This window comes from Temnothorax nylanderi, unplaced genomic scaffold, assembly GCF_030848795.1.
Source record: "Temnothorax nylanderi isolate EJ_2023f unplaced genomic scaffold, tnyl_v1.0 TNYL_tig0076_pilon, whole genome shotgun sequence".
Lineage (NCBI taxonomy): Eukaryota > Metazoa > Arthropoda > Insecta > Hymenoptera > Formicidae > Temnothorax > Temnothorax nylanderi.
The window spans coordinates 776,558-803,242 of NW_027249138.1; the positions used below are offsets into that span (position 1 = coordinate 776,558).

Here is a 26,685-nt window from a genome sequence, read left to right on the forward strand (position 1 = left end):
CTGCAAATTGGAAAGCCGGTACCGGTCGGATCAGTCTGGTCTCATGGGGAGGGGGGGGGGGGCGATCGGCACCGCCGGCGACGGCGACAGCGACGGCGACGGCGGCGGCGGTCGCCGATGATGATGATGATGATGAATGACAGGCACACGCAACAGCAAGTTGCAGGCTGCCGACACACGCACTCGAAGATAGAGAGGAAACGTTCAGGCGAGATTCATAACGCCGCGACACACACACTGTGTATATATGTGCGCGCATATGTGTGTGCGTGGGTGTTTGCGCACATATATGCACAATGGATACGTATAAGATGAGGACCGTCCGCAAGACTGTCGCCCTTACGTCTTACCCGAATGCGTCCTCTATCACTATATGGAGTCGACATTCTTTCCCCGAGAATTTTGATCGCGAGATCAGCTCCTGTCTGAAATTAAGTTTTCGCTATCGTTCAATTATCTCTTGGAGTTTTTTAGGGAGAGAAAAGTCGACTCCAAGCACGTCGAGGAGGCTTCCGTTAAAGGATAACGCGCCAGTCTTGGGAGATCCTATACAGATATTTATATTTATAGCAACGGCGGGGGAATGGAATCGGAGGATGAATCGCGTCTGGAATGAAAAATTCGCTTACCGGACTCACCTTTAAGTTAATTCAGCCCGCACTAATTAACTTTCCAGTTTGTTGAATTCTTATTCAGATCAGATCTGGTCCAATCAGCGTTTTTTCTTTTCTTTTTTTTCTTTCTTTTGCTATTTTACCCGATTCACCATGAGACCCCCATTCGCTTTGCATCCCGCCATTTAAGATACGTAAATACGTAGAAACAAGACAGAAAGCAGCGATTGGCACAAGATATTACAGAACTAGCGGGGCTTTTTTGGAATCGCCCTGCGGAACAAGGCATTGTTAGAACACAAAGTTCGGAGCAGCTGCGTCGGTATGGCTGATAGGAGAGAGTGAGGTTCGTAAGGGCTGCGTGTTCGTGAGGATCTTAGCGATTTCGGCATACTTACTTCGAAAGAGTGAGAGAGAGGGGGAGGAGAGAGCGATATTCCCCCTCGTGATTCTCCGATCGTGTGTGAAAGGCGCTGAAGATTAACTTAACATATTGAGGACGGGCGTGTCTTTTCCGTTAAACGCGAAATTAAGCTCGCTATTACTATTTTTATGCGCTTACACGAATGTCCCGTAAAAAAATATAACTATAATAAAAATAAAACAAAGAGCACCTTACCGGTATCGGTAGCGCCTTACTGCCCAGCGTAATAACGCACGTGCGACTTGATTCTCGCTTCTCTCGTTTAGAGATTTAAAATATATAAAATATTTATCACCCGTCCGCAAAATGTTAAGTCTGCGAGACACTGTATATCACTCTCCTAGCTTCAATTTTGATAACTCAAGACATCCTGTGGAGCTTCGCAAATGTGGGAATCAATGATGGTCGATCCGTTCTTAGCGAGAATTTCAAAGCGATTGTCGAGTAATTAAATTTGGAAATCTTTCGGTCCATCGTGCGTCAACTGCGTACTAATTACTCGACGATCGAGAAGCCAAGGTGCCTACAATATTTTTTTAAAGCAATGAACACCAGGTAAGAGAACGTCCAAAAGAATTTACTTTAATTAGTTCACGGCACTTCGTTAGTCGATTAAATCAATCGTTGAAATTTTCACCAAGGAGAAATCGACCTTGAACTCGTCGAGGAATACATTCCTATTGCCGATTACCACTTTTGCAGACTCGTCCCGAGTAACGTTCGCTGATCGTTCCGCTTTTACTCGAGTACCTCGCAATTCGGATGAACGAATGCGGCCTGCAAAGAGATGCACCGTGTGTACCGACGTCGCCGCTCTGCAACTGTGCTTGCAACTTGCCGCGCAACACCGCATGCATCCATCGACACTATAGTCATCTCAGAGAGACCAAAAAAAAGTTCGACGGAAAAAAAAAAGGATATATTCACACTCGACTCTCGGCAATCTATTTCTGCGTGTTGTCGACGGCTTGAGAAACTGCGGAAGCTGCTGCCAGCACTCGAGTTCGAGACGAGTGAGAAAGGAAAAGAAAGACAGAAAAAAAAAAGAGAAACGATTGCGCCCTTTTCTATAATGCGATAATATATATATATATAATGCGAATACGCGACAGATCTCGCCAAGCTGAATTTACGCGGCTGGTCACATGCGCGGCCATAATAATTTACAGTCCATCACGGCGATCGAGAAGCGTCGCGTGTGCGATCCGCGTCGCGCAATCCGGCGACGGATTCCCAGCGTCCGAAGAATCGATTTTCCTCGAAGTTACGGTCACGTAGCAAACATTTTCGTGCAAAAATTTGTGACGCAAACGCGCAGATATATTGAGTTGAGAGAAACGAAAAATTAAATGCTGTAACAGCGCAGAAATCTTTACAATCGTCAACTTCAAATTGCCTTCGAAGAAATTGATATTCATGCACGATAAATTTTAACCGATTGCTTTTTTACGTATTCACAATTATCATCGAGATATATCGGAAATTACTTCGAGAAAGTCGTCGCCGAGGCTGGTCATAGCGCCGAAGAACGCGGGACGGATCAATGCGCGACAATTTTTGTGCGGTCATACAGAGTGCGTCTTCTGTTTCTCTCGCAGCTTCGGAGAAGCCTTAACGACTGAGAGAAAGGAGAAAGAGAAGAGGAAAAATAGAAAAGCGTCAAGATAAAGACAGAACAGATAGACAGATAGAGAAAGAGAGAGAGAGAGAGACACAGACAGTAAGACAAAGAAAGCGAGAGGAGTGGAGAGCCAACAAGAGTAGAGTCTGGACTTCCACTTAATTAAGCAACGCGACACATAGAGGTATGGGAAAGCACGTTATGTTCAATTCTTCAGTAAAGCCGGAAAGTCCTTGAATCGAGGGATCCAATCATTATTCTTGCGTATTAAACCAATTTAACACGTCTGCGTAACGAGTTTTTGTATATCCTACCGCCATAATCGAATTTTCATAAATATATTGTGATTGATAAAAATAAAAATTAATAATTATTGAATGGCACACTTTTTACTTTACAATATGTTATCTAGTTATTTACAGCATTCAACATTTTATTAGATTTATATTTACAAGTGTCTTAAAAAATTTTTAGTAGCATGGCAGTCAGTTAATCTCGACGAGCTGAATTTTCAATGTCGCAAAATGCATCTTTCCTCGAATAAATGTAACATTGAGATCTTCATTCAACGGGATGATATCAAAAAATCCGAACCAATAATTTATCTCGCGACCAATGGTTGATCAGTGTTGCTTTTTCTATGCGGTCATTTTATTATATATAAAAATTTTCTACTATACGGACGCGGCTGACACAATCGCGATATTTTTCTACTGCGGTCATCTTCCAAACATTTCACTTTTTACTGCAAACGGCTGACCATAGCGAAGATTCCTCTACTGTGACCGACACGCGGCTTTTTCTACTTGCACGAATGCAACGCGCGCGGACAATTCTTCACCGCGACAGTGGAAAGCTCGTAAGCTGGTCAGACAAACACATCGTTGGGAATCATTAGGACGGTTTATAGGACGCAAATTTAACGGTGACACGCCGACGAGTGAATGATGCGAAACGCAGAAGATCGAATAAAAGCTCTTACCTCTTAGCTCCACCCTATGCATGTATGCACATTTATTTTCGGCGGTAAACGATAATGTCGCGAATTAATCGAGAATTCGCCGTTCTAAGCGTGTGTCCTAAGCGACGCAGTGGAATGCTGCCAGACTCTGATGGAACGTGTCTCGTCTCTCTGTCGAGGACTCGTATCTGTTATCCGATAAGACCTCTATCTTCTTGCTGGGATTCCGAATCTCTACTCGCAAGCGCAACGAGGGGCACGACTCACCGTTCGACGGTCCATCCCGCGGCGGTCATTTCCTATCTCGAGGACCACGTGATATAAACACGCGTTTCTCCGTTAACTAATCCTGGCAACATACGTCCGTGACGCCAGAAAGAAACAGGATGCACTCTGTATGGCGGTTCTTCATCGACGTTTTCATATACGTGTACGTGAGAGAGAGAGACACAGAGAGAGTATGTACATAGCAGACCAGGCAGAATCATCACAGAGCAGAAAGGAGCTACGGCAAGCAGCGCGAGGAAAATATCGAGCATCACAGCAAGTAAGAGCAACACGTTAAGGCAGCCCGTACAATACTAGAGAAAAATGAAAAGAAAAAAAGAAAATGAAAGAAAAGAAAAAAGAGAAAGTGGAGCAGGATCTATAGGCTGCGATTAGCTTACATGCAAGTTCGCGTGCCCGGCAAACGTTATCTTCGTTATTAGAGTGAATTCGACTACCGTTTTTTCGAAGACGATTTTCCCAAAAGAGCCGCCTTACGGTCGACAGCGGAGCGAGGGCGGGGGTTAAAACGGGAAACCCTCCGTTATCCCTTGCTTCCTTTCTTCCGTTCGTTTTCTCTTGAGTCCCCCCCCCCCCCCCCCGGGCTCGACGATCGCTGGATGATGCACGCACGCACGCACGTGCGTGCTCTCGCACGTGTCTCTCGCCCGATTTAACGGGCACGCTATTAGATAGATTCGCTGACACACACAACATTCAGAAGAGGGATACTTACGCGATGCGAAGGTTGGTATCGCCGCGGCATTTCCGCGGCGGCAGCGGTGACGACGGCAGCAGCGGCGACGGCGACGTTGGCCCAGCTACAGACTCCCGAAGAGTTATACCTCGGACCCCCCTTGGGCCCGGGGCCCTCGGCACGCGCGCTAAATACGTATCTGCTCTCTTTTGCGTCTGGCTTGGAATAACATGCACGCTACGCCAAGTAATGCGCACTGCCGATTTATAGGTACGTATCGCAACGGACGACGACTCTCTCGACGGAAAAAGGCGATATGTCGTTTCGAGTATCACGTGGATGGGTTTCCAGGACACAGGGCGGTTAAGGAGAGAATGGGGAGAGAGAGAAACGGAAGAGCTGAGAGCAAGAAAGAAAGAGAAAAAGAAGGACAGAAAAAGAAGACGGAAATGGAGAGTATAGAAAGTGGCAGTTTCCGGATAGGATGAAATTTATTTGTTGTATCTTCCGTTTTGAAATTCGTTGACTCGTATATCCGGAAAAACTACGTCGCATTGCCGGTTCAATGACTCGCGAATATCAATTGCTCCAACTTGTGGAAATCGTTTACAATTTCCGCTCGTCGAACATGGATGACATATTCACTTGCTGCGATAACATAGAAGTGGAGTAAGCAAACCGTGTGATTTTGTCACCTTTCTCGTCGGGACAAATTTTCGTCTCGTACGTTTTCCTTCGTATCTCTCCTGTCTCGAGAGATTCGAATTTAGCTCGTGTTTCTCAGATCGTATTTTTTTTAGATCGTGGCGTTACCGGAAAGTCGATTGACCGATTGATCGGCAGCATAACAAACGTTCCATCGATCTTCGTCGAGTGTCTGAAGGGTCTTCTATGGGTAGAGGAGATACCGTAAAGGGAAAAATCATGAATTTATGTGAAAAGGAGACACTCCGGTGAAGAAGAAAAGAACGATATGCGTAGGATGTCCGGTCTCTCGTCGCTGGAGAACCTCACAGTTGCGATGAAATTTACTCGCCAACAACAATTCAGTTATATTCATTAATTAATTACGCCTATTTTAATTTTGACAGCGATTTCTTTTTAGTAATGTAAGTTTTCTCAGCTCATGTAGCGATCGATTAGATCATATTGCGATGTAGAATTCAATCGAGAATCTTCTCGCTCGATTAAGTTGAAAGAACTAGATTAATATAATAAATCGAAACCAGAAATTGAGATTCTGAACACGCTTCGGCGAGTTCATCTTTCGATGCTAATCGCAAAGAAATATCCTGCAATTTATAAACGAATTCTTCTGCGCGTCTGTAGCATCGAAATATGAATTCGGGACGAAGCCGATCTTAATTTCCGATTGTAAATACATATTTCTGCTATGATACACGTTGCGAGATATAACGTGACGCAATGTGTAAACTGCGCAAGCAAGCAAAGGCAGCTGCGTTCAATCAGGGTTTAATTCGCTTCACTCAAAGTTCGATAAGAATTGTTAAAAGAGTGGTAAAAGAGTTAATATCGGATAGGGGTCGAAGCTCTATGCGACGATCTGACATCGTCGCTCGCGACGCAAGATGCACAACGAAAGCAACATGCAAGGTTCTCAGGCGATCGCAAATACGAGATACGCAGTCGCGGCCACAATGCAACACTATTACCGGCGTATCTGCACATATGCTACACACTTAATTTGCAGCGACACGGTAAGCAACAGTCGGGGTAGAAGCAAACGTCACACGCAATTCTTTTTTTTTTTTTTTTTTTTTTACAAACGCCACAGATTCGCGTGTAAGATTCGCATCGCTCTGGCATCGCGTCTCTGTCATGCAAAAAGACGGTAAACGTGTGATCGGTATCTCGGTGTGTCGCGCGCAAGGCGACCTAGCGCAAGTCATCCTAAATGCATAATACATTAAATTAAAGATCAACTCGGCCTTTCTAGCGGGGTCCGCGAGCGCCTCTCGTCGGCTTTCACTCGACGCGGCGATTCCTTTTTTCAGGACCGGGGGTGCAGCGGAGGAAGCGAGAGGGAAGAGGGGGTCGCGGGAATAATTGCGCAAAATGCGGGTTCGTGATTTCGTGACAGGGATCGAGACCCGTCGAGTTCTCGATTCTCGACGCAACGGACGCGGAGAAAAATTGTTCACGTCCGTGGCACCGCAGCGAGAATCGATAACCGTTAAAGCGGCAACGGTCTCGATCCCTGATGAACGATCCGAACGAGGACAAGGGGGGGGGAAGGGGTTGGAATAAAAGCAGAAGAGTGGAAATGAGAATACAGACACACGACGAGTACACGATGTAAAGTCACGATAACACAGGACACCGAGTGCTGCGGGGGTGAACGATAGTTAGGAAGTTAGAACAACAGAGTAGGAAGTGACGGACTTGTACCACCAGAGGGCTGACTTGAGATTTGGCGAAAAGCATTCTAATGTCTTTAGTTAGCGTAATGAAAAATCGTATAGGCTCATCAAGAGATCGCCCTCGTTCATTTTGGGAGATTCCTCGCGCGAAGAATCTCGCAATTAAAGCGGCGTCTTTGCGGCGGTAGTAGCTCTCTATGTGAGAAATAAATATAGAAAAAAAAAATAAATTATTGCCATATGCCAACGAAAGCCCCTACAAGCAACAATGGCGCAGAGTATAGGCTCGGCAATCGCTAATCCTTGCCGCGCTTTAAATATCGAACAAGCTTGGGACGTCAAGGATTAACACATGGACATGTACCTTTCCTTCGTACTGTCGTCGAGGGCAGGAAAGGCTGCCCGGTCCAGTAGTACAAGCCGTAATATTATCCTATTGTAGAACAGTATAAAGTAGAAAGCGGGAAGTATACGTAGAGATAGATAAACAGAAAAGATCACGACAGAGGGAAAGAAGAGAGAAGAAGAAGAGATCCGGAGAGGAGCGAGAGATGTAGAACGGGGTAAATTTGCAATTTCCAAGATCTCACTTTTAGGTACAAAGTGGACCTTACAAATTATCATACTCCGCTCTTGGATATGTGTTTTATACAAAAGAAAGGAAAGGGTAAGAAGAGATGGGTGAGATGAATAGGCAAAGGGAAGGAAGGAGAGAGACGATCGATAGAATAAGAAGCGTGTATAAGCGAAGGGATCAAAAGACAGCTGCGAGCGAGCAAACTGGCGAGTGACACAGAGAGCGAAAAGGAAGAGATCGAGACAGAAAAAAAAGAGAGAGAGAAAGTAAGAGATAGAGAGAAAGAGAAAGAAAAGATAGAGCAAGAGAGAGGAGCGCTTACAGCTTGGTCTGTCGAACTCTTGCTGTAGGGTACCGGTATCAAACGTTCCTGCAACTCGCCACCTATCACCTTCAAGAGTAAAGGATAACATAATGGTTACAACAGGGTGGAACGATCGGATCGCGCGTAACCACTTCTTCAACCCTCAAGCGGCACACATTCGCTTCTCGCTTCGAATCGCTTCATTCTTTGCGACGCGCGGACTCGCGTTTAGTTCGAAACTCGAGTTGAACCAATCGATTAATTGTCAGCTGCAATATTGTCGCGTAAGAATTAATTATTTTCTCGAGGATACCAGGATATGTGCAACGAAATGATTCAAAAATATCTTGGCTCTCTCTCTCTCTCTCTCATGAATGATTAATTCTTACGCTAATATTGCGTGTCTAATTATTTTTTGTGAGATATATCAATTATTTGTTATCGAATAGAGTAGCTTGAGAAATTTTAGAAATCTTTTTGCGGATTCTCACAATTTTCTATCCAAATATAATACATTTGGCAAATGCATATTATTTTAACACTAATTAATCTTAACTGGTACGATTTTATGCCAGATGGTCATTTTAAGATATTCATTCAGAATCGAATATAATAACATTAAATTGTATTCTGCATATTTTTACATAGTTTATCGTAATGTAACAAATGCTACAAGGTATGCCTACAACTGTGTCCAAAATAAATATCTCGTACATAATATCGCAATTATTAATTAAATATAAATATATATTTATATTAGAATAAAATATATATTTATATGTTTAGAATAAAATCTTTATTTATATTACCTATTTATATCACTTATGTCACTTATGTCGCCGAAATATGGAAGTTATGAAGTTCATATCTAAAAGTCTTATCTTTCTTTATTACAAAAATATCAAATCTTACACTCTATATATTTTTCACAGCTGATGTCTTTTGGCTGTATTTTTCCGTACCAATATTTTCCATCGTACCAATTAAAGATCAACACAAAGTCCTTGATCCGTCTGTTTCTCACGCGAAACGCGAGCTTGAGGGTTAAGGGTGACACATTCTCGTCGGTTTGTCTCATTGAAATGCTGATGTTTGCGCAAGTAATCAGTGTGGCTGTGAGAGTAGTCGGATTTAATTGATTGTGGTGTCGCGTCTTCTCACCGGTGTTAGGACTCTTCTCGCTCTTCTAAACGCGCTGTTAGTGAGACATTTCCTCGGTATTCCCGAAGGGCTCTCGTGAAAAAATCGCGCGATTCGCAATTTTAAATTTCCACATGACGTAAATTAAATTAAGTTGTGTATCATTAATTATGGTTAATTATGTTGAGTGGTTTCTTATTCTTTCTTCTTTCTACAAGTTCGAACCGCGCATCTAATCCGTTCGATCGGAAGCTGAGTTGGAGCCGATTGCACCATATTACCGCCCGAGAATCCCATTGCGATGTTTCTGTATTTCGCTAATGATATCGTTGATGTTGAACAATTAACAGCGAACTAACTTCATCAGATGATTATTAACTCAATCTTCTTAATTAATAAAAGTTGTTAAAAAATAATAAAACAGCAAATTTGTAGGCAATTTTATCTATTTAAAAAAAGATCACATTTTATTTTGCGTGCCATTATAATTGCACGATATAATTATTTCTTAAATAATTAGTAAGATGAGAGACAAATGTCAGAATATTACCGCATTAATCCTGATCGATCCAATCACCATCTCTCATTCACCTCGTTTTCTAAATTACTACACTACGGATAAAATTGTAATCTGGACGGAGATAGAGAGAAACTCGTCAAATCGGGATTGATTTTTAAAGTTTGTCGGTGCAATTCGGCCTCGGTGATAAGGGACAAAGTATGAGCGAGAGTGCCGTGCCAAAGTGAATCAATGTACAGACAGACAAGCGTAGAGAGATATACAGAGAGTCGGTATAAGTCCGTGAGCAGATGGAATTACGAAGAAAAGATGTGCACAAAGTTAGTTTGTTGCGTGATCGTTCAGAGTACAAGACGAGACCGGTAATTTATTCGTTGAATATATTCCATCGAAATCAGGCGACAGGATCCGCAACGATTGACGCCTGTTAAAATGCAATGCGCAAATAAAACAATTTTGATCCGATTTTTTCGCATACAATCTGTGCTAATTCATATACAAATATTAGCATATTAAGTTACTTAGTCGAGATTACTTTGTTCCTAAAGATTATCAAAATTATTCATAACATAAAATATTATTGCTTAATTATTAATTAGTATCTCTGAGAAAAAATTTTTATTCATTCGTAGAAATTAGAAAAGATAATAATAAGAAATGGACGACAATTAAATTTCGATCCGAAGGCATTGCATTTCGACGAACGTCTTAGACTGCAATAGAAAGCAACGAAGACAGGAAGTTACATAATGATAATGAAAAAAGTAACCATCTCTGTCGTTACCCGTCATTGTGCACTAGACACGTCAATGAGAGGCATCATCGAGAAGATCATGTGCGTATATAGTAGTCATAGTGTGATGTAGATTTGAGAGAAAGAGAGAGAAAGAGACAATTAGCAGAGATATTGTTGGAGATGTGAAGAGTAACAGAGATCGCCGTTGGTCGATCGATCGAAGGCTCGACGTGGATCGCACTCGACTGCGACATTCTGTTGTATTTGCTTCACGTATGTCGCAAGGCGGAGAATCAGTACTATCAATATCAATAATACATAGATCGCGGTTGATCTCCATAGTCGCAGAAGATTTTTATTCGCGAAGCGATACGTGTCGTCGCGCGAATTAATCGAGCGTATCCTATCCCGAAGAAGATCCGAAACTGTAGATCTACGGTCACCGTAGATTCTCCTCGCGATATGCAGTACGCTTTTTCGATCGCTATATCTTCCAGCTGGCCTGAACGTCAAAAGCGGTCGATCGGAAAAAGAGCATGCGTCGTCCGGGGGGAATGTTACAAACGAATCGTCAAAACGAAAGCGTTTCGACGATCGAGCAGAAGGAGGATTTAAATCGCGAGTAACGAGGAAAAGAGGAGAGAGGTGGGACATGATTCGATAATCAGTTTGGGTCATGAGAGACAGAAAAAAACAGAGACAGAAAGAAACAGAGACAGAGAGAGAGAGAGAGAGAGAAAGAGAGAGAGATTGATTCAGCAACAAGCCAAGCGTGGAAAAGATTTAGTATCGCTTTATTGACCATCATCGATCATTGTGCAGCTTTCTTGTTTTCGTGAATACGTAATTATGAGTCGAGAGAGAAAAAGTCTTCGCGGGACCAGTGGCCTGCGGTCCCCTATCTCGCATACACACGTTTTATTCTCTTTCCCTTCTCTTCCGTTTTCTACCAATTCGCACTTGAAAAAAATCCACCGTGTTCTTTTTTTCTTCTTCTTCTTCTTCTTACTCTTTACTTTTATCTCCTCTTTTAATTGGCGTCGCGCAGGAGAGACTAAAAGCGATTCTTACGATTCATCGAAGATGCAGTTCGATGTAGCTCGCCTGCTTTTAGAAGCGGAGGGGGTGGTAAACGATAATAATACAAGAAAAGAGAGGAAAAGGGAACGAGGAAGAAGGCGAACGAGTGTATAAGAGAAATTCCGCAGATACCACCCTCTCCGCTGGTCTCCTTTTATCGGACTTGTTATTTGATTAACGTTGTCTTAAACTTTATTTTATATAACAATAATAATAATTAATAATAGTAATAATAATATATATATATTCCCTATGCATATCGTTAAATTGATATTCAACTATACATATTTATAATATATTATATATATAATATATATATATATACATATATATACATATATATATATATATATATATATTCTCTTAGAGTTCCTCGGTAACAGACTACTATTATGCGTCGATATTAAAAATCAGAATGTCTTCTCTCGTTTGCTACAAATCGCGATATTCGATACGGACCCACAGCCTTTGTGCGGACCTACTATAATAAGTTTTACAAGACGCGCGCGTGCCTTATCGCGAGCCGTGATACGTACGGATTATTACGCACTCGCGCGCGAAGCGACGCCAATTGTGAATGAGATTCTTTGTTATCGCACCGGCCAAAGGGGAGCCGACATTGTATCGGGGGTCCGCAGGATCTCGCCGGTAATAGAGACCGGCGGATCCATGTTCGAATACACAGATCGCGTCGCTTTGCGGCGCGTTTGGGCTCCGTAAGGCCCGTATTACGTTTTTCACGAGTGAATCTTTTGTCGGACACGTTACTTCTACACTCCCATTTTACTCAGTACTTAGAAAAAAACCTTTGTCAGTTTTTCAGAGAGTGCTCTTGTTAATTTTAACTTAGATTGCCATAGTGAATTTTAAAGAGGATGACATGAAATAGAGAATTCTAATGAAGAAAAAATAAAACTTAAAGTTTCAAAAAATCTTGAAACCTCTAGATAATAGAAAGTTACAAAATCTGTTGGATAAATCGTGTAGGATTAAATTAAGTTACGGTGATGAGTACATCAGACCCCTTTCGGGGTCTCCGTAACTTCGTCAAGCTGATTAGCACGCGCGCCGCAAATTATTGCACGAGAAATGTAATACGGACCTTTTACGCGACTGCAAGAGCAAACGGAACTCTAACTCGATGCTACTGAAGTAATTGTGAAGTGGCATGCACCAAGATTCGATTTATGCGTCCACGTCATAAGGACCGCCCGCCGATGCGTCCGGGAAATTGTTCCTGAGACCGCTACCGAAAGCAGTATCTTTTCGATTCTTCTGAAATTTTAACAACTCGAACGAAGTCCCATCGTACGAATCTGAAGTCACGTATGTCCTATTACGTCGAAGAGATAATTTCTCCCTCGAAGATCATATCACGGTCAATATTCGATCTTTCAAGAGCGATTCCATTACCGAACATCGTCTTTGAATCTCGGAGATACTTTGATTACTCGGAGATGGATCTTCCCGTCCAACTTTCGTTCATTCCCGATCACTTCAAAATACGACTTCGCCTGCAATCAATCAATCATGTCACTGTAGCTTATGTTAATTGTACTATACGGTGCGTAGCTCTTAACTTTCAATTTCATCGCACGGATGATGATTGTCACATCGGTCCGTTCAACTCGGCAATTCATGTCTGTTCAGCGGGGGGCCCTTACGTCGCGTTATACAGGGGACAGCCGAAACGTCGCAACCAGGAGAAGACCTAACGACTAAGTGTTCTTTTTTTCACAGCTCCTTCTAGTTCTGAATTGTGTTTTGTATATCTTTTGTATCTTTATTTTTACTTTTCTCGACGTCGGTTAACGCGCTGGCAGTAGCAGACACATTTAAAATCAACGACGATTAGTCGAAGAAAACGTTTCTCGATTTGTCGAATTAAGTTACTGACTGTGGTTACAAAAAGAAAGAGGGAAAAAAAAGGGAAGAATCCTCGGCAATCCCACGTTCCGTCTTCCAGCGAACCTCGCGTATCTCGTCGATCCTCGAACGAGAGGCTGGAAAGAGGGATGAGGAGGGGAAGATAACTGTGACAATGGGATAATCGCAACACCGCGATATAATTTCCAACGTAAAAAATTGTCTGATCATACAATATTGAACAATCTAATCAGCAAATTGAAAAATATCGCGTAGTTACAATTATCCTAGTGTCAATTTGCCTTATCACGTAAAATAAATTACACTTGTAAAATAAATTCTTCCGCCTTTTGAGTGGCCTCGACGTCTCGAGGAAGACACGGTCAAAGAGACGGAGAAAACCGAGGAAGGAGCGACAGCGGGATAAATAAAGCAACGTAGATAACGAGATCCGACGATTTAAGTACATTCCTTCATTCCAGACGGAGGATATTCCCCCCCCTCGCGGGAAAATGGAACGTGACGAACCAGCGGAAATCGAGACCGACGTGAATTCCGTCGAATATTCCGACGCTATGGGAGGAAAATACATCTCGCGAGAGAACGAGAAAAATAGCGTCGGAATTTAATTCTATCGGGATTGTCTCCATCATTCCGGGATCATCACGAGAACTCACGCGGTGGCGATTGCCTGGAATGCCGATCGACGACGAATTTTGATCGACGCGTTTATTAGGGGAAGGCGCGTTCGCAGCCTCCCCGGGCACAGGGACTTCCTCGTCTTTTAAGTTACAAGATTCATAAATAAAAGAGAATCGCGCGCGCGCGAGTTGAGTAAAATTAAATAACTTACATTACAATATCGAGAGCGAGAATGCTCCTCCGTCTCTCCGTCCGTAACGACATCGTCGTACGTCATCGTCGCGTATAATATTCATTCGCCGCTCGATCACACTCGACGCTCGGCAAAGAACATTGGTAACGAACCGTCTTATATATATAGTTCGCGGTTACACCATTAATTTCCTTCCTTATCGTACGTTCTGCTAGACAACTTTTCCTCTTACTTATTTCTCTTATTTCTTCTTTTTCACTCGAACGAGAGAAAGTGGGGACGGGATTCTCTGTCGGACGACGATTCCCAACGCTCTGAGCCCCCGCGGTTCGTCTCGAGCAGTCGAGAGAGAGATAGAGAGATAGATAGATAAAGAGAAAGAGAGAGAGAGAAGGAGAGAAAGAGAGAAAGAAAGAGATTGGGCCCTATTTGCCAGAATTATCCGGCGGAATTCGGTTCTTCGAGACAGACAAGAAGAGACACAGACAAGAGAAAAAGAGAAAGAGGCAGAGGGATATGAATGAATGCTCGAAGGTAGTCACAAAACAAGGGAGACACGCCGAGAAGAGGACTCGAGGCGAGGCTGGATGTATCGTGAAGCGGCCTATTTAGATAAGCACTATATTTTCCTTGATAAAGATAAAAATGAGAAATAATGAGTTACTTCTATTTAGGATATTTGTTTTCTCTATGGCACATTTAGAAGCTGTAGATTAAGGATAATTTAAGATATTACAAATTAAACATTAATATATTTCTGAAATTTATAAGTTTAAAAAAATAGAATAAATTTTATAAAAATTAACTCCGATTAAAATTGGATGTTTCTTATCAAAATTTATGAGAGATTTTACATTCGGTTTTGCATTCAGCTTTCTTAGATCTAATTGTTCTTGATTTTCTGCTTGAGGACCAGCGACACGTAGAACCAGGCCCGCTCGCGAGAATGACGGTGAAGCTGTGAAGATAGAAGAGATCGAGGCGTGATGGTGAAGATGTAAGTACATTCAGCCTCGAGTCGCGTATACGCGAGATTCGTGGTAAATGGACACCTTCTCGGATACCTTTCGATTGTCGATCGCGAATCGAGCGATTACTGTCGCTCGAGCGGCGCCGAAACGCGCGTCTATTATTCTCCCTTGGACCGGGGGCGGAAGATAGTTTCTCTTCATTGTTAGTCGCGCTCGCGGAGGGCAGTTAGAAGTGTTAGTCCGCGAGGAACTAATTTATCTTTGTCGAGGTAGATTGTCGTCGGTGACGTCATCGTCGTCCTTGACGATCCGTTGGATCGTCATCGGTCACATCGCGCAATCATCGAACGAACAGACACATTCACATTCAATCCCAAACAGGCAAGCAAACGAGTGACGGGTGATCACTGCTGACCGTCAAATTGGCGAACGTTCAAGTGAAGAGACTTCCCAAAGAAAGAAATATTATATACGAGTATTATATCGATTCTATTGTTAGTTTTTTCGGTCACATAATTAATTTAGAAAAAAATATTTTATCTTTGATATATTCGCGCGAGATATACAATAAAATTTGTTAATAGTATACTCTTACCGTTCAACTAAAAATAGTCTTTTGTTGTAAAGGGGAAGTTGGAAAGAGTTGGAAATTTTCTAGATTTTTTTTCTGTAAGATAAAGACTTAAGTAGAGTTAACTTTTAGTCATTTTATCACCAATTATTGGTCAGTAGTATAAGACAAGTAGATAAATAAGTAAACGGTTGTACGAGGTCGGTTGATAAGCGGACAAGCACTTAAGCGCCGTCTACGTTTGTCAAGTATACGGATAAAATACTATTTTCATGTACGGACATACAACCGTCATCCTTTCAAGATAATCGATTTGGTCGTTTATATTTAATATCAGACTTTACACGGGCTGCGACAGTGTGCTGTTCGTTGCCATTTTTCAACGAAACATATAAAATCTTTATCTAGACTCTCTCTTAAAACTCTCAAAAAAGTGAATATCCCGTTTGTTAATATCTTGTGGTAGCATTTGGGAATATTTTTCTACTTAATACGCTACTTGAGACAAAAATCTACCGTCAGGCTACGGCGTAATAAAAGACATAATTAATTGCCACAGAGAGTAACTAGTTAAATAGCGTTAATTACTTTCAGGAGTCTGAGAGTATTGTTTCGCAAGCTGCGTGGCAATTAGTAACACACCTCGCAGTTAGATTCCGCTTTCGCTTCTTTTTTACAGCTCGCACAGCCGCGTCGCAGCCCGTCGTTCAACGAACAATGAACTCCAGAACGCTACCCTATAAATGCGAAAATAGTACTTTCACCCGTTGAACACAGAGTCGGGGTACGGGAAAGAAGCAGTTAAAAGCGGGACCCCTGTATACTATCTGAGTGTACAGCCTATGCACGAGAACGTGCCATTCGCAAACTATCGCGATATCCGCGGGAAAAATTCTCTTTTCGTTTCGACAACCAATTCCTTCCTTTTTTATCCTCTCCGAGTCACATTCGCGCCTTAAGTACGATTTTAGCAAGAGCTCGCGATTTGCGAATGTCGCGCCTTGTTCGTGTGTGTAGGCATATCCTCCAAATCGGCGCGTTTCGACCCCTTTGAGATCAGATCAGGTCCGCCGTCCCCGTTGAGCGAGTGGCAAAAAGTTTTTCGTCGGAGGGGCGGAGAAGGGCGGCGGAAGAGAGAAAGAGTCAAGGGGGACAGAGAACTCGGCGACCGAAACGAGCAAGATCGTTCGGTAAGTACGCTCTCGGAAAAGAGATGGCGGAAATAGAGACGGATGATGACGTATCTTGAAAGCAGAGAAGAAGCAGATGGTGAACGCGTGAACGAGAGTGTGTCCATATCGTTTACGTGGACGATGATACTGCCTTCTCTTTACCGATCGAATGAGACGAGGTCGCAGGATCGAGCGAGATCTCGCGTAACATACGAGGGCGAGAGATTACAGGGACAGAATATATACAAGTCCCTCTACATAGTAGAGAGAGAAGAACGAATTAAGGGATGAACAGATAGATTCGAAGCAAGAAATGGCGGGGAGAGGGGGGAATAAAGTTAAATGATAAAGCTCGCGAATCGACAACAGTGAAACAAAATAGAAGATATAGAGAGGGATGGAAGGGGATGGAATGAAATACATAGAGAAGAGAGAAGAAATCTTTAGATGCTGGTCTCGTGCACGAGCTTAGTCAGCTCCGGTAGGACCAGGTTGTTGGAACTCAGAAGCAGGGAATTCCCAGTGTTGTCTCTATTGCTGCTCATCGGCGCCATATGGTTGGGACTCAGGGGCTGATTAAGGGCGTTACTAGAAGGGGATCTATTGTCGGTGATGGTATTGGTGATGGTGTAATGATGATTGTACGCGTTGGCCGGTCCGGTCACGGTCAGCAACAACGGCGAGGCGGGGCTGTTGAGAGACTGTTGCATCCTGGAGGGTCCTCTGTAGTTTGTCTCGTAATCCTGACTCATCATCGGCTCGGCACTCCTATTAGAGGACTTGTAGGCGATGTTCTGCGCGGTGGTGGTGGTGTTTGTCGGGTCTTCGTCAATGTATGTGAAGTCAGAGAGTGGTCGGGGCCCGGTGTGGCTGCGTGAACTGCGCATACTGTGTAAGCTGTGTAAACTATGGACAGAGCGACGCTCCTCCAGATCTTCCAGAGTCGACTTGAACGCTCTGATTACTCGAAGCTGCAAAAACAGGGAAGGACGTTCTATCAGGAAGCGAGGAGGCAGGCCAGCAACACACAAGCACGCCGTATATTCGGTTTTTTTTTCGCGCAGAGGTGTGTTACGGTGTGTCCCCCTTTTTATCTTTATTGAGTGTCCCCTGAGTGTCGGCGTACTCTGGTCTTGTCGTTGTTCTGGTAGCTGTAGTCGTGTTTTTATAATTATACAGATGCGTTTTTACTTTTATTTTAATTTTTTTTTTTAGTAATCGCGAATGTTCATCTCTTCTTTTTCTTTTTGTCCGTGACGTGAGTTCCTTCGCCTGTCGACTTGGTTGCATTTCACCCGAATTCGTGAGCTAAATGGCGGGGGCAAACTGAGCTAAACGGGAGGGATATTATTACGATACACGTCGCCGTCGGGGGCATTCGATTCCCTTACGGTCTCGCTGTACCACCGAGTAGTGCAAGCTAGAGTTATACGGGTTATACTCAGTTACCGCCATCGCATGCGCAATCTACGTCAATTTTATGCGTACCTACCTACACACGGCGATTTGTGGGGTTTCGTGATGGAGTTCGTGATCATCGGATCGGGGGCCAACACGACCGAATGCGGGCGACGCGCGGACGTCCTCGCAGATGAGAGAGCCTCCCTTCGTCACCATCGGACGAAGGTGCTAGGGACGCTAATAACGAGCGTCATCATCCCTTGCGATCTAGGATTGGCCGGAAGCGATCGCGAACGAAAACATCGACTAAACAATTGTCGGGATATAGTAACAAATAGGGCAAAAAAAGAGTAAAGTGTTCTTCGCTCTTATTTGTTTAATAATGTCCGACTTTAACAATATCGGTTGACGTTAACACTCGTTGCTAGATCTAATTCTAATTCATGCTTCTAGAAGAAGACAATAAATCACTTCAGCCAAATTTTAAGTCAAGTCGATAAAGACAATTTCAAATGAAACGAAATATAACGAAACATTCGTCAGAAATTCTTTTGCGTGAATCATCTTTTTTCATATTTTTTAGAAGATTACTATTACTAGAAGATTACCTCTGGTCCCATTTACCTGACGTTACTAGGTATATGTTAGCCGAAAAAATATACAATAAAAATAACTGGAATTATTCGCGAAATGCAATTTAGTATAAGTCAAATTATCTTTTCCTTTGCGTCAGCAAGATTTTTATTAAGCTGCATGTCATTTTTAACAATTTAAAAAGGTAATTTCTTTAATCGTAACGTAGTTCCTATTATTACTAAAAATTTGTATAGAGTGTATAGACCGTAACATCGATTGAGTGACAACATTTGTAACAAAAACATAGATCGACGACCATCTCCCTCTCGTTAGCGATCGCTCGGCGACTCATTTCGACGGCAAAGGGAAACGAGCAGAGCTTCGCGATTACGGGGGTGCCAACGCGGGGGTCCAAACGGTTTCGCCAATAGTTACCCAATTAGGAATGGTCCGCAACAGTCCTGAACCGTTCGCGAGCGAGTCTGCCGAAGCATTTCGCACGCTTGTAACCGCTCCTCTACGGCTTGGAGTGTCAACAGAGTATATAATAAGGGTAAGACAGAAGCTCAGACAGAGACAGACATAGTGTGGTTGGTGATGTATGGTGTAGTACGAATAACAGTTAAGTAAAGCGAAGGAGCACTAACGAAGATTAAGATAAAATGCACGTTCGTGACAAAGAGACAGGGTGGATTAGTTGCTTCTCCTACGTATAAGTAATTCTTCGCGGTAGTAGTAGCTTCACGCATGTTAGCCAGTTTTTCGACACACTGTGTGCGGTTTCAACACTTATAACGTATTTTTCTATGTAACTACGCAAGTCTCATACGCTGGTGATCAGATATGTTCTCTTGCTAAAGATTCGGAGAGACGTTTCAGAGCGGGGTTGAAACGGTCTCTCGTCGTTCTGGTTGTACGGGGTTCGTGTTTAAGACATTCTGCGTGTCTGCGAGAGAGAAAAATCACCGTCAAGGCCAGATCAGACAGGGATATTCAAGGTAACAAAAGGTCCACTCGAAGAAGCGGAATGTAGGAGATCTGAGTGAAAGGAAACGTGAATGATCTCAGTGGAGATTATTATCTCGGATTTAAATTCTGAAGAGACTCTCCTTCTCTCGCGCGTCTGCCTCGAATCTGCTCGATCTGGCTCTGACTTTTCCGAGCGCTCGATGCGCGAAGAAACGTCTCTCTCTTCTCGCGACCGAGATCGCGAATAATGCATGCGGACAATCGCGCGGTGTTTATTCGTTTGAGATTCGCTTTCCTTTTTTTTTCTTTCACAACCAACACAGACCACATAGTATAACGTGTTAAACCCTCTAATTGGCACTCGATACGAAACAACGGCGGTGTTAGACCTCGGGCAAACAGAAAAATAAAGTCGATGCATAAATTGACCAACCGTGCACACACACACACACACACACACACTCACACACTAACAAAGAAGGAACGGAGGGGAGATGACGGGAGATTCCAACCGGATATAACAATGATTAACCCATTCCGTGGCTGAGCGCGGCGATTAGCCTTTCATCTTTCGCAGAAACCTTCGTTTCTATCGATATTTTTTGCACTCGTATCATTAGTACAAAATTAGTACAAAAGCAATGAATAAAATAATAATTACTCAGCACAGCCGCAGAAGGATTGTCTCACGTCGGCGTCCGACTATCAATCGTGAGAGGCATCGATTAAGAATGCCAAGTTTTTACTGAATCGAGAGAAACTAAGTGAAAATCAAATTAGACACTCTGAATATCCTCGAAAAAGGGCGCGCGTCACATTAAATCGCGTAAGAAACCCTTTTGCGTCTCGGTCAATCCGGAAAAAAAATTTTACGCGCGACGAATGAACGGTAAATTCAAATAAACATTCCAAGTAAATGCATAAACATGTCGAGATTGTCGAGTAATGATAAATAAATAAAGCGCGCAGATCGTCGAAATAGACTACGATCAGTTTCGCTAACGGCTCGATTGAGCCTAAAACAAAATTGTTTTCAAAGAGTGTCACATGTATATTTGACAATGTATCGACTCGTGTCTGTAGAAACGGATTTAGGATTAAGGATACCGCAACGTGAGAGAAGGACTGTGCGCACGATGCAGCAATGCTACTTCATTCAAGTTTGCAACCCTTCTTCCTACTAAATAACACAGCACACCATCGAGATCTACGACACGTTACCTCTATTCTCGAGGATTACTACGACATCGACGACCGACCTAGAAAAAAGTCAAAATCGACGCCCAAGCTGTTTCCTGGCGTTCCTGCGGCGTCGAGAGAAAAAGACCGTGGACCGATCAATGATGGTGGAAGCGGAGAAAGCGGTTTTTAGTCGCTAGATGTGTTTGAGGAAGAGGAGGAGGGGCAAGCTTTTTAGTGTCATCACACTCGCGTTGATGAAAGTCGGCGATTTAGCACGATCTATCGTACCCATGAACGAACGAACGAACCAATAAACGAATTGGTGACACTACCAAAAAAAAAAAGGGAAAAAAAAGAGGAGAAAAATGTACGGTCGGTCAGACAAGGAAGTGTACGAGTGACACTCTCGATATGTCCGCAACCGACGCGAAACCATCGCGTCAAAGTTACACACACGAGGGGGAGAACGAACGAAGGGGACGGGGAAGGAATAGGGATGATACAGAAACACACAGCACACTCAGACACTATGCTACTGAGAAAAAGAAAGCGCGGGCGGGCCGGTGGATCTGCCGGGTAATATCGCGGTCCCCGACGGGGAAGGGCCCACCGACCGCAGCCCACACCCCCCGCTACACAAAAGAAAACACATTAGTGTGACGTAACACTTCGTTCAATGTAATAGTAATCCGTGCATCTCGAATCGTCGCCGTCGTGACATCGCCGCCGAGACACGCGCCGACGACGCCCCTCGGGAGGACGGGAGAGCGTCCGTATCGTCGCCACGACGAACCTCGTCGTCGTCATCATCATCATCAATCGTCATTAAACAATCGGAGCTCGGAGTCTCCGTCTAGTTACTAGAATCGATCGGTTTTTCCAGGACCGATCCGCACAGAGCGATCATGGAGTCGCTGCGGGAATCGAGAGCGTCTGGAAATCTCGAAGAGCTGAATCTCCCGGGGCGGGCGACACGGAGTGTCGCCGGGAACGTTCCTCGACACCGTCACCGGGATCGAAATATTAAAATATTATATCAGATATAATATTAAAATATTAGGACGAGTCGAACTCGCTCGGTGGAGGCCCGTTCCCGTTTTATCGCGTACCGGGTGATCCGCGCCCTCGAGCATCGAAAAATCAAATGCCGAAAAAATTTCTGATTCAGACAGAGATGGAGGGAGAGATCAAGACGGCGAGACGTTTCCATCGTGCACGCACATCGTGTGTTACGCACGTCGACGATCCGTCGTGTATGACGATATTATATATGTAGTAAGGTAAAAAATATATATGCGTACACGCGTACTGGCGGGTTTTTGATGATTATAACAACGTATTATATGTACGGCAGGCGATCATCTACATGAGCTACGTACTTGTTTGTACTCCGACAGGATAAGTGTGGCGGCGGGCAAAACTGCCGCCCCGTTATACCTCAGTCTCTCGAATGGGTTCCGCTGGCTAACAAACCACAAATTATAACCATCAGTCTCGGCACTCGCTTCTTTTTTTCACATCTTCGCTAATAAAACACTACTTTTTTCTTCAGCGCGCACAATTAGCAGCTCTTTTTTTACTTTTCCCGCGGATTGCATCGGCGTTCGCTAATGACCATCTCCATCGCGTTTTCTCCATTTTCGTGTCTTGTATATTTTTTGTATTGTGTGTGCGCGTGTGTGTATAGTGTATATATGTGTGTTATGTATGTAAGTGTGTATGTGAGTGTGAGAGAATAGGTACGCGAGTGGATGTCTTCTTGTTTCTTTTCCCTCCTGTGCGCGTGTCGCACACGTGTCGACGAACAGATTACCACGTGGTGCGCGGATCTCTCTCGTTTCTTAGTGTTTTTCACCGCTTCTCACGCTGCAAATCTTCTACAGAGGTAGAGAAAAGGCGATTTCTCCCTCTCGAGCGAGAGCGAGAGAAAGAAAAAGAGAGAGAAGAAGAGAGCGAGAGAGAAAGTTTCGGAAGATCCAAGAGGAAAACCGAACACGACTGAAGTCGTGGAACACGTCCAAGTGCACGTCGTCGTAGCGATTTGAGTGTCGCATTATTCAAAACGATTCGAGATTCAAGATATTACAGACGCTAAGTGAAAAAAACCACCGCTGGTCAGACACCATCTCCCACGGATGGCGAAAGTTCAAAAAGTAAGTAAAAGAAGTCTGTGAAGCAGTTGCTGATTTTTTTAACATCAATCATCGTTAAACAATTGTCCTAGTATTTTCTTCTTTCAACTCGTCGAAAGAACAAGGATATTGAAATAAATATCGCGAAATGTTAATTAACCAAACGCAAACTAACTTAAACGTTAAGCTCGTCGGACCTCGGGGTATCCAGATGATTAGATCTCGACGGATTTTTCTCAGAGTCGAGCGACACTCTTATCGAGAACGGACGCGACACTAAGATTCGTATTCGCCATCGGCTCCAGTCGTCCGAGCAGGTATCGAATCAGAGAGAGAAAGTTCAATCAGAACTCGAGTTAAAAATTTTGAGGAACTGATAACGCAGATAACACGTGTGCTGTCGATCGCTGACGCGTTTGACTCGCGGATTCGAGTGAGCGGGAGTAGAGAGAAATTTCCATGTACCGTCTGTAAGAGGAATGTACGGGGAAAAGTTGTGTGAGACTCGATGAACAGTTATGCCGAATAATTACGAGAAACGCGCGATCGAGCGCGCACTCTCGCCGTACGAACGCCGGTTTTCGCAAAGAACAAAAATTTTGGCGGAGCGTCGCGCGTTTCGGTGTCCGAGCGAGTATGTTTGTCCCTCGCATCGGTACAGAACGCACAATGCAATATATATTGAATATACAGATATATATACATACACACTGTGCACGTTAAAGACGCACAATAATAAAAATACATGTCACACGCGCGCACATCGATATACAACGTACGGTAATAACATCGCGTACATCACGTGTTAATCATCACAGCAATGCCCACACTGCAGTAATTAAAAAAAAAACAAAACAAAAGAAATGAGAGAGATAAAGGGGAAGCGAATGTACACGGCGCGTGTGTAGAGAATGACCGGCCGACTAAAGCGAGTCGTACGCCGGAAATGAAAGACAGAAAAAAAAACGATGCTCACACAAGAAAGCGAAACACAGATCCAAAAAAAAAAAAAGAAGACTTGTCCAGTGTATAATCCAGTGTGTTTGGTGGGCCGTTCCTTGGAACGTTAGTTAACGTTAACCGAGGCTCAGTCCTGATCCTCCGTCTCCTCCCGGAGATCAAAGCAGAACCGGAAGCAAAGGCCGAACCTACAGCTGGACATAGATCTGACTGGGAGTCACCGCAACCTCAGTCAAGCCTTAACTAACATTTCTGGGAACAGCGCGCTTGTATCGAGGAAACGGGTAGCACACACCGCGGTTAGCGCCGTACATCTCTGATCACGTCACTCCGAAAGCTGCGCGACTCGCCCGTGACTATTCGATTCCAGTCAGCTGACGAGCGCCTTCAAACGCGCCAAAACAAGAGGAAAAAAAAGAAGGCACATATACACGTACATGCAACACCTTAGTGGATGTGAACAAAAAAGAAAAACGAGGAGGGAAAGGGGAGAAAGGAAGAGAAAGAAGACGGGGGAAAGAATGAAAGAAAACGAAAAGACAGAGAAGATTAAACACGTAAGAAAGAAAAGAGTGAGACGGTGGAGGGAGACAAGCGTATGACGGCAGCCAAAACGGTCGTAATCGTAATGTATATCCATCGAACGTCATAGCCATCAACGTGTCTCTCGCGGCAACAATAACAATAGCCAGTAATGGTCCGACCACGTGAAGTGGTGGCCGGCTGTTTATTTTTTTTTTTCTTTTCTCGTTGTCACGCGTGAACGGGAGCGTGTTTCACCGAACATGCGCCCCATTAGTGTCTCGCTTGACAGAGGCATAGAGGACAGAGGAGGTGGTTGACATCAGGAGAAGCGATATACAATCGTATACGTGCGATCGTATTACGCGACACAGGATCCACAGAAAAAGAGAGAGGGAGAAAGAGAGAGGCAGGTGCGGTGGTAATATAAGAAAGAAAAACAAAAAAAAGAGAGACAATAGGAACGATATAATTAGCTGCCGCAGTGACAATAATCATGGCGATGCAAATTGTTCGACGCCGATATATATATATAATGGCTGCCGGTTTTCTGGTTTTCTTTTTTTTTTATTTGTGGAGGATATAGTTTAGAATCAACCACAAAGACGGGTGTCGCATGTAATAATATATATATGTATTTATATATAATAAGCACACGGGCGAAAAATATTAATCGAAACTCGCAGTCCGCAAGCACTTACTTGTTAAACAAAATGCAGACATTGTGAGACGTGTGTAGAGAGACAGATAAGTAGTAGTAGTAGTAGTAGTAGTAGTAGTAGTAGTAGAAGAAAGAGACAGAGATAGAGAGAAAGATAGAGAACACAAAAGGCAAAACTGAAAAGGTCTGCTTGTAGGAAATCATAGTACAATGGTACATATCGATCAAAAAAGTGTCGCAAAAAAAAGTAAGAATATATCAGAGGAACCAAAGAAAGACGATGAAAATATATACGTATAGATAAATATAGAGAGAAACGGTTAATCAGATTATTATTTAACACGGTCAAACAATGATCAAACTTGCGGATGATAGTGGACTTGCGGACTAACCATGTAGTAATCCTGAGAAGGGGATCTGCCTGTCACAGATACATTCTGCACCAGAGTTCTATTGCTCGTCTGAAAGTAGGTGACACATCCAGTTTTACATCATTAGCTTCACGTGACATTCCATGGTAATTGTATTTTTCTTTTCTTGTCCTATCTCTTTTCTGTCTTTCTTAATCGTCTGTTCGATTTTCCGTTATGTTTTTTTCTGTTCCCTTTCGGTTTTTTTTAATTATTATTTTGGTTAAGCCGTTCTACGTTAACGTGTGCTTCTCGTGATATTGAACACTTAACGACCGTTGACTGTGCGAAAAAGACGAAGTTTACAGAGAAAAAAGGGGGAAGAGAATGTAAAGAGAATAGAAAGTACGTATATAGTGTAACTATATATATATATAAATATAATATATAAAGTAGAGAAAATTGGTAGAGAGACAGACAGAGAGAGAGAAAGGAAATATACGTATCGCCGCGAGTTTCTAGATGGACTAGAATTTCTCATGTACGTTGTGTGCAACTCGTGCATCCGTTCTACGTTTTTTATTTTACTTTATCGCATCGTGACCGGCTGTAACGAAGCTGCAACGGACCAGCGACAGTCGTTTTCTTTGTCGCGTCACAGCCCGAGCCGCCAAAGTGATTGACAGTTAGATATATATAGACAGATATTTGACAATTACTGCAAAATTCGCTGCGCAATCATCGTATAGAGTGAGTTATCGGATGTTTCGGGGATTCTTCGACGAGAAACGGACCGCAATCGTTATTTCTGGCACGCTAGCTGTAGACTGCGACCGCCGACTGCGACGTCGTCGCCTTGTCATTATAACCGTCGCAAATTAATCGCACAAAATACATAAATTCGTGTAAACTTTTAAAAACGGGGACTCCAACGATTTAATATTAACGGGCATAACGCGACGCGTTTACGGACGTTCGGCACCGTCCGCTTTAACTTCTGCGACAGAGTAGAGCCTTCCGCTTCAACGTAAAATCGATAGGAATAGCAGGCGGCTAAGGCGGCTAAGGACAATAGCGAAGTGGATGAATCTTTTACGCATCGTTCTTGAACCGCGCAACGACGAAAGTTTCGTTTTACCGGCTAATTACGAACCGGCAGGTGACGGATTTAGATATGGATTACGTACGAGGAAGG

General features: G+C 43.4%; 1 protein-coding gene across 21 annotated transcripts in view; it reads right to left on the bottom strand.

The window, feature by feature from the left end:
• The window catches only part of Pmca (plasma membrane calcium-transporting ATPase 2), an 84,562-nt gene that overhangs the window by 11,077 nt on the left and 46,800 nt on the right, over nt 1-26,685 (bottom strand). For 14 of the 21 annotated variants that reach the window (XM_071709401.1, XM_071709402.1, XM_071709400.1 and 11 more), the window contains one exon: nt 11,020-17,708. The exons of 1 other annotated variant lie outside the window; for it this stretch is intronic. In XM_071709401.1, coding sequence (XP_071565502.1) covers nt 17,181-17,708 — 528 coding nt within the window. In that variant the 3' untranslated portion in view covers nt 11,020-17,180. Of the gene's footprint in view, nt 1-544; nt 7,934-11,019; nt 17,709-22,244; nt 22,330-25,532; nt 25,602-26,685 lie in introns of those variants that run through there. 6 more of the 21 variants (XR_011718543.1, XM_071709418.1, XM_071709414.1 and 3 more) reach the window with 6 other exon arrangements.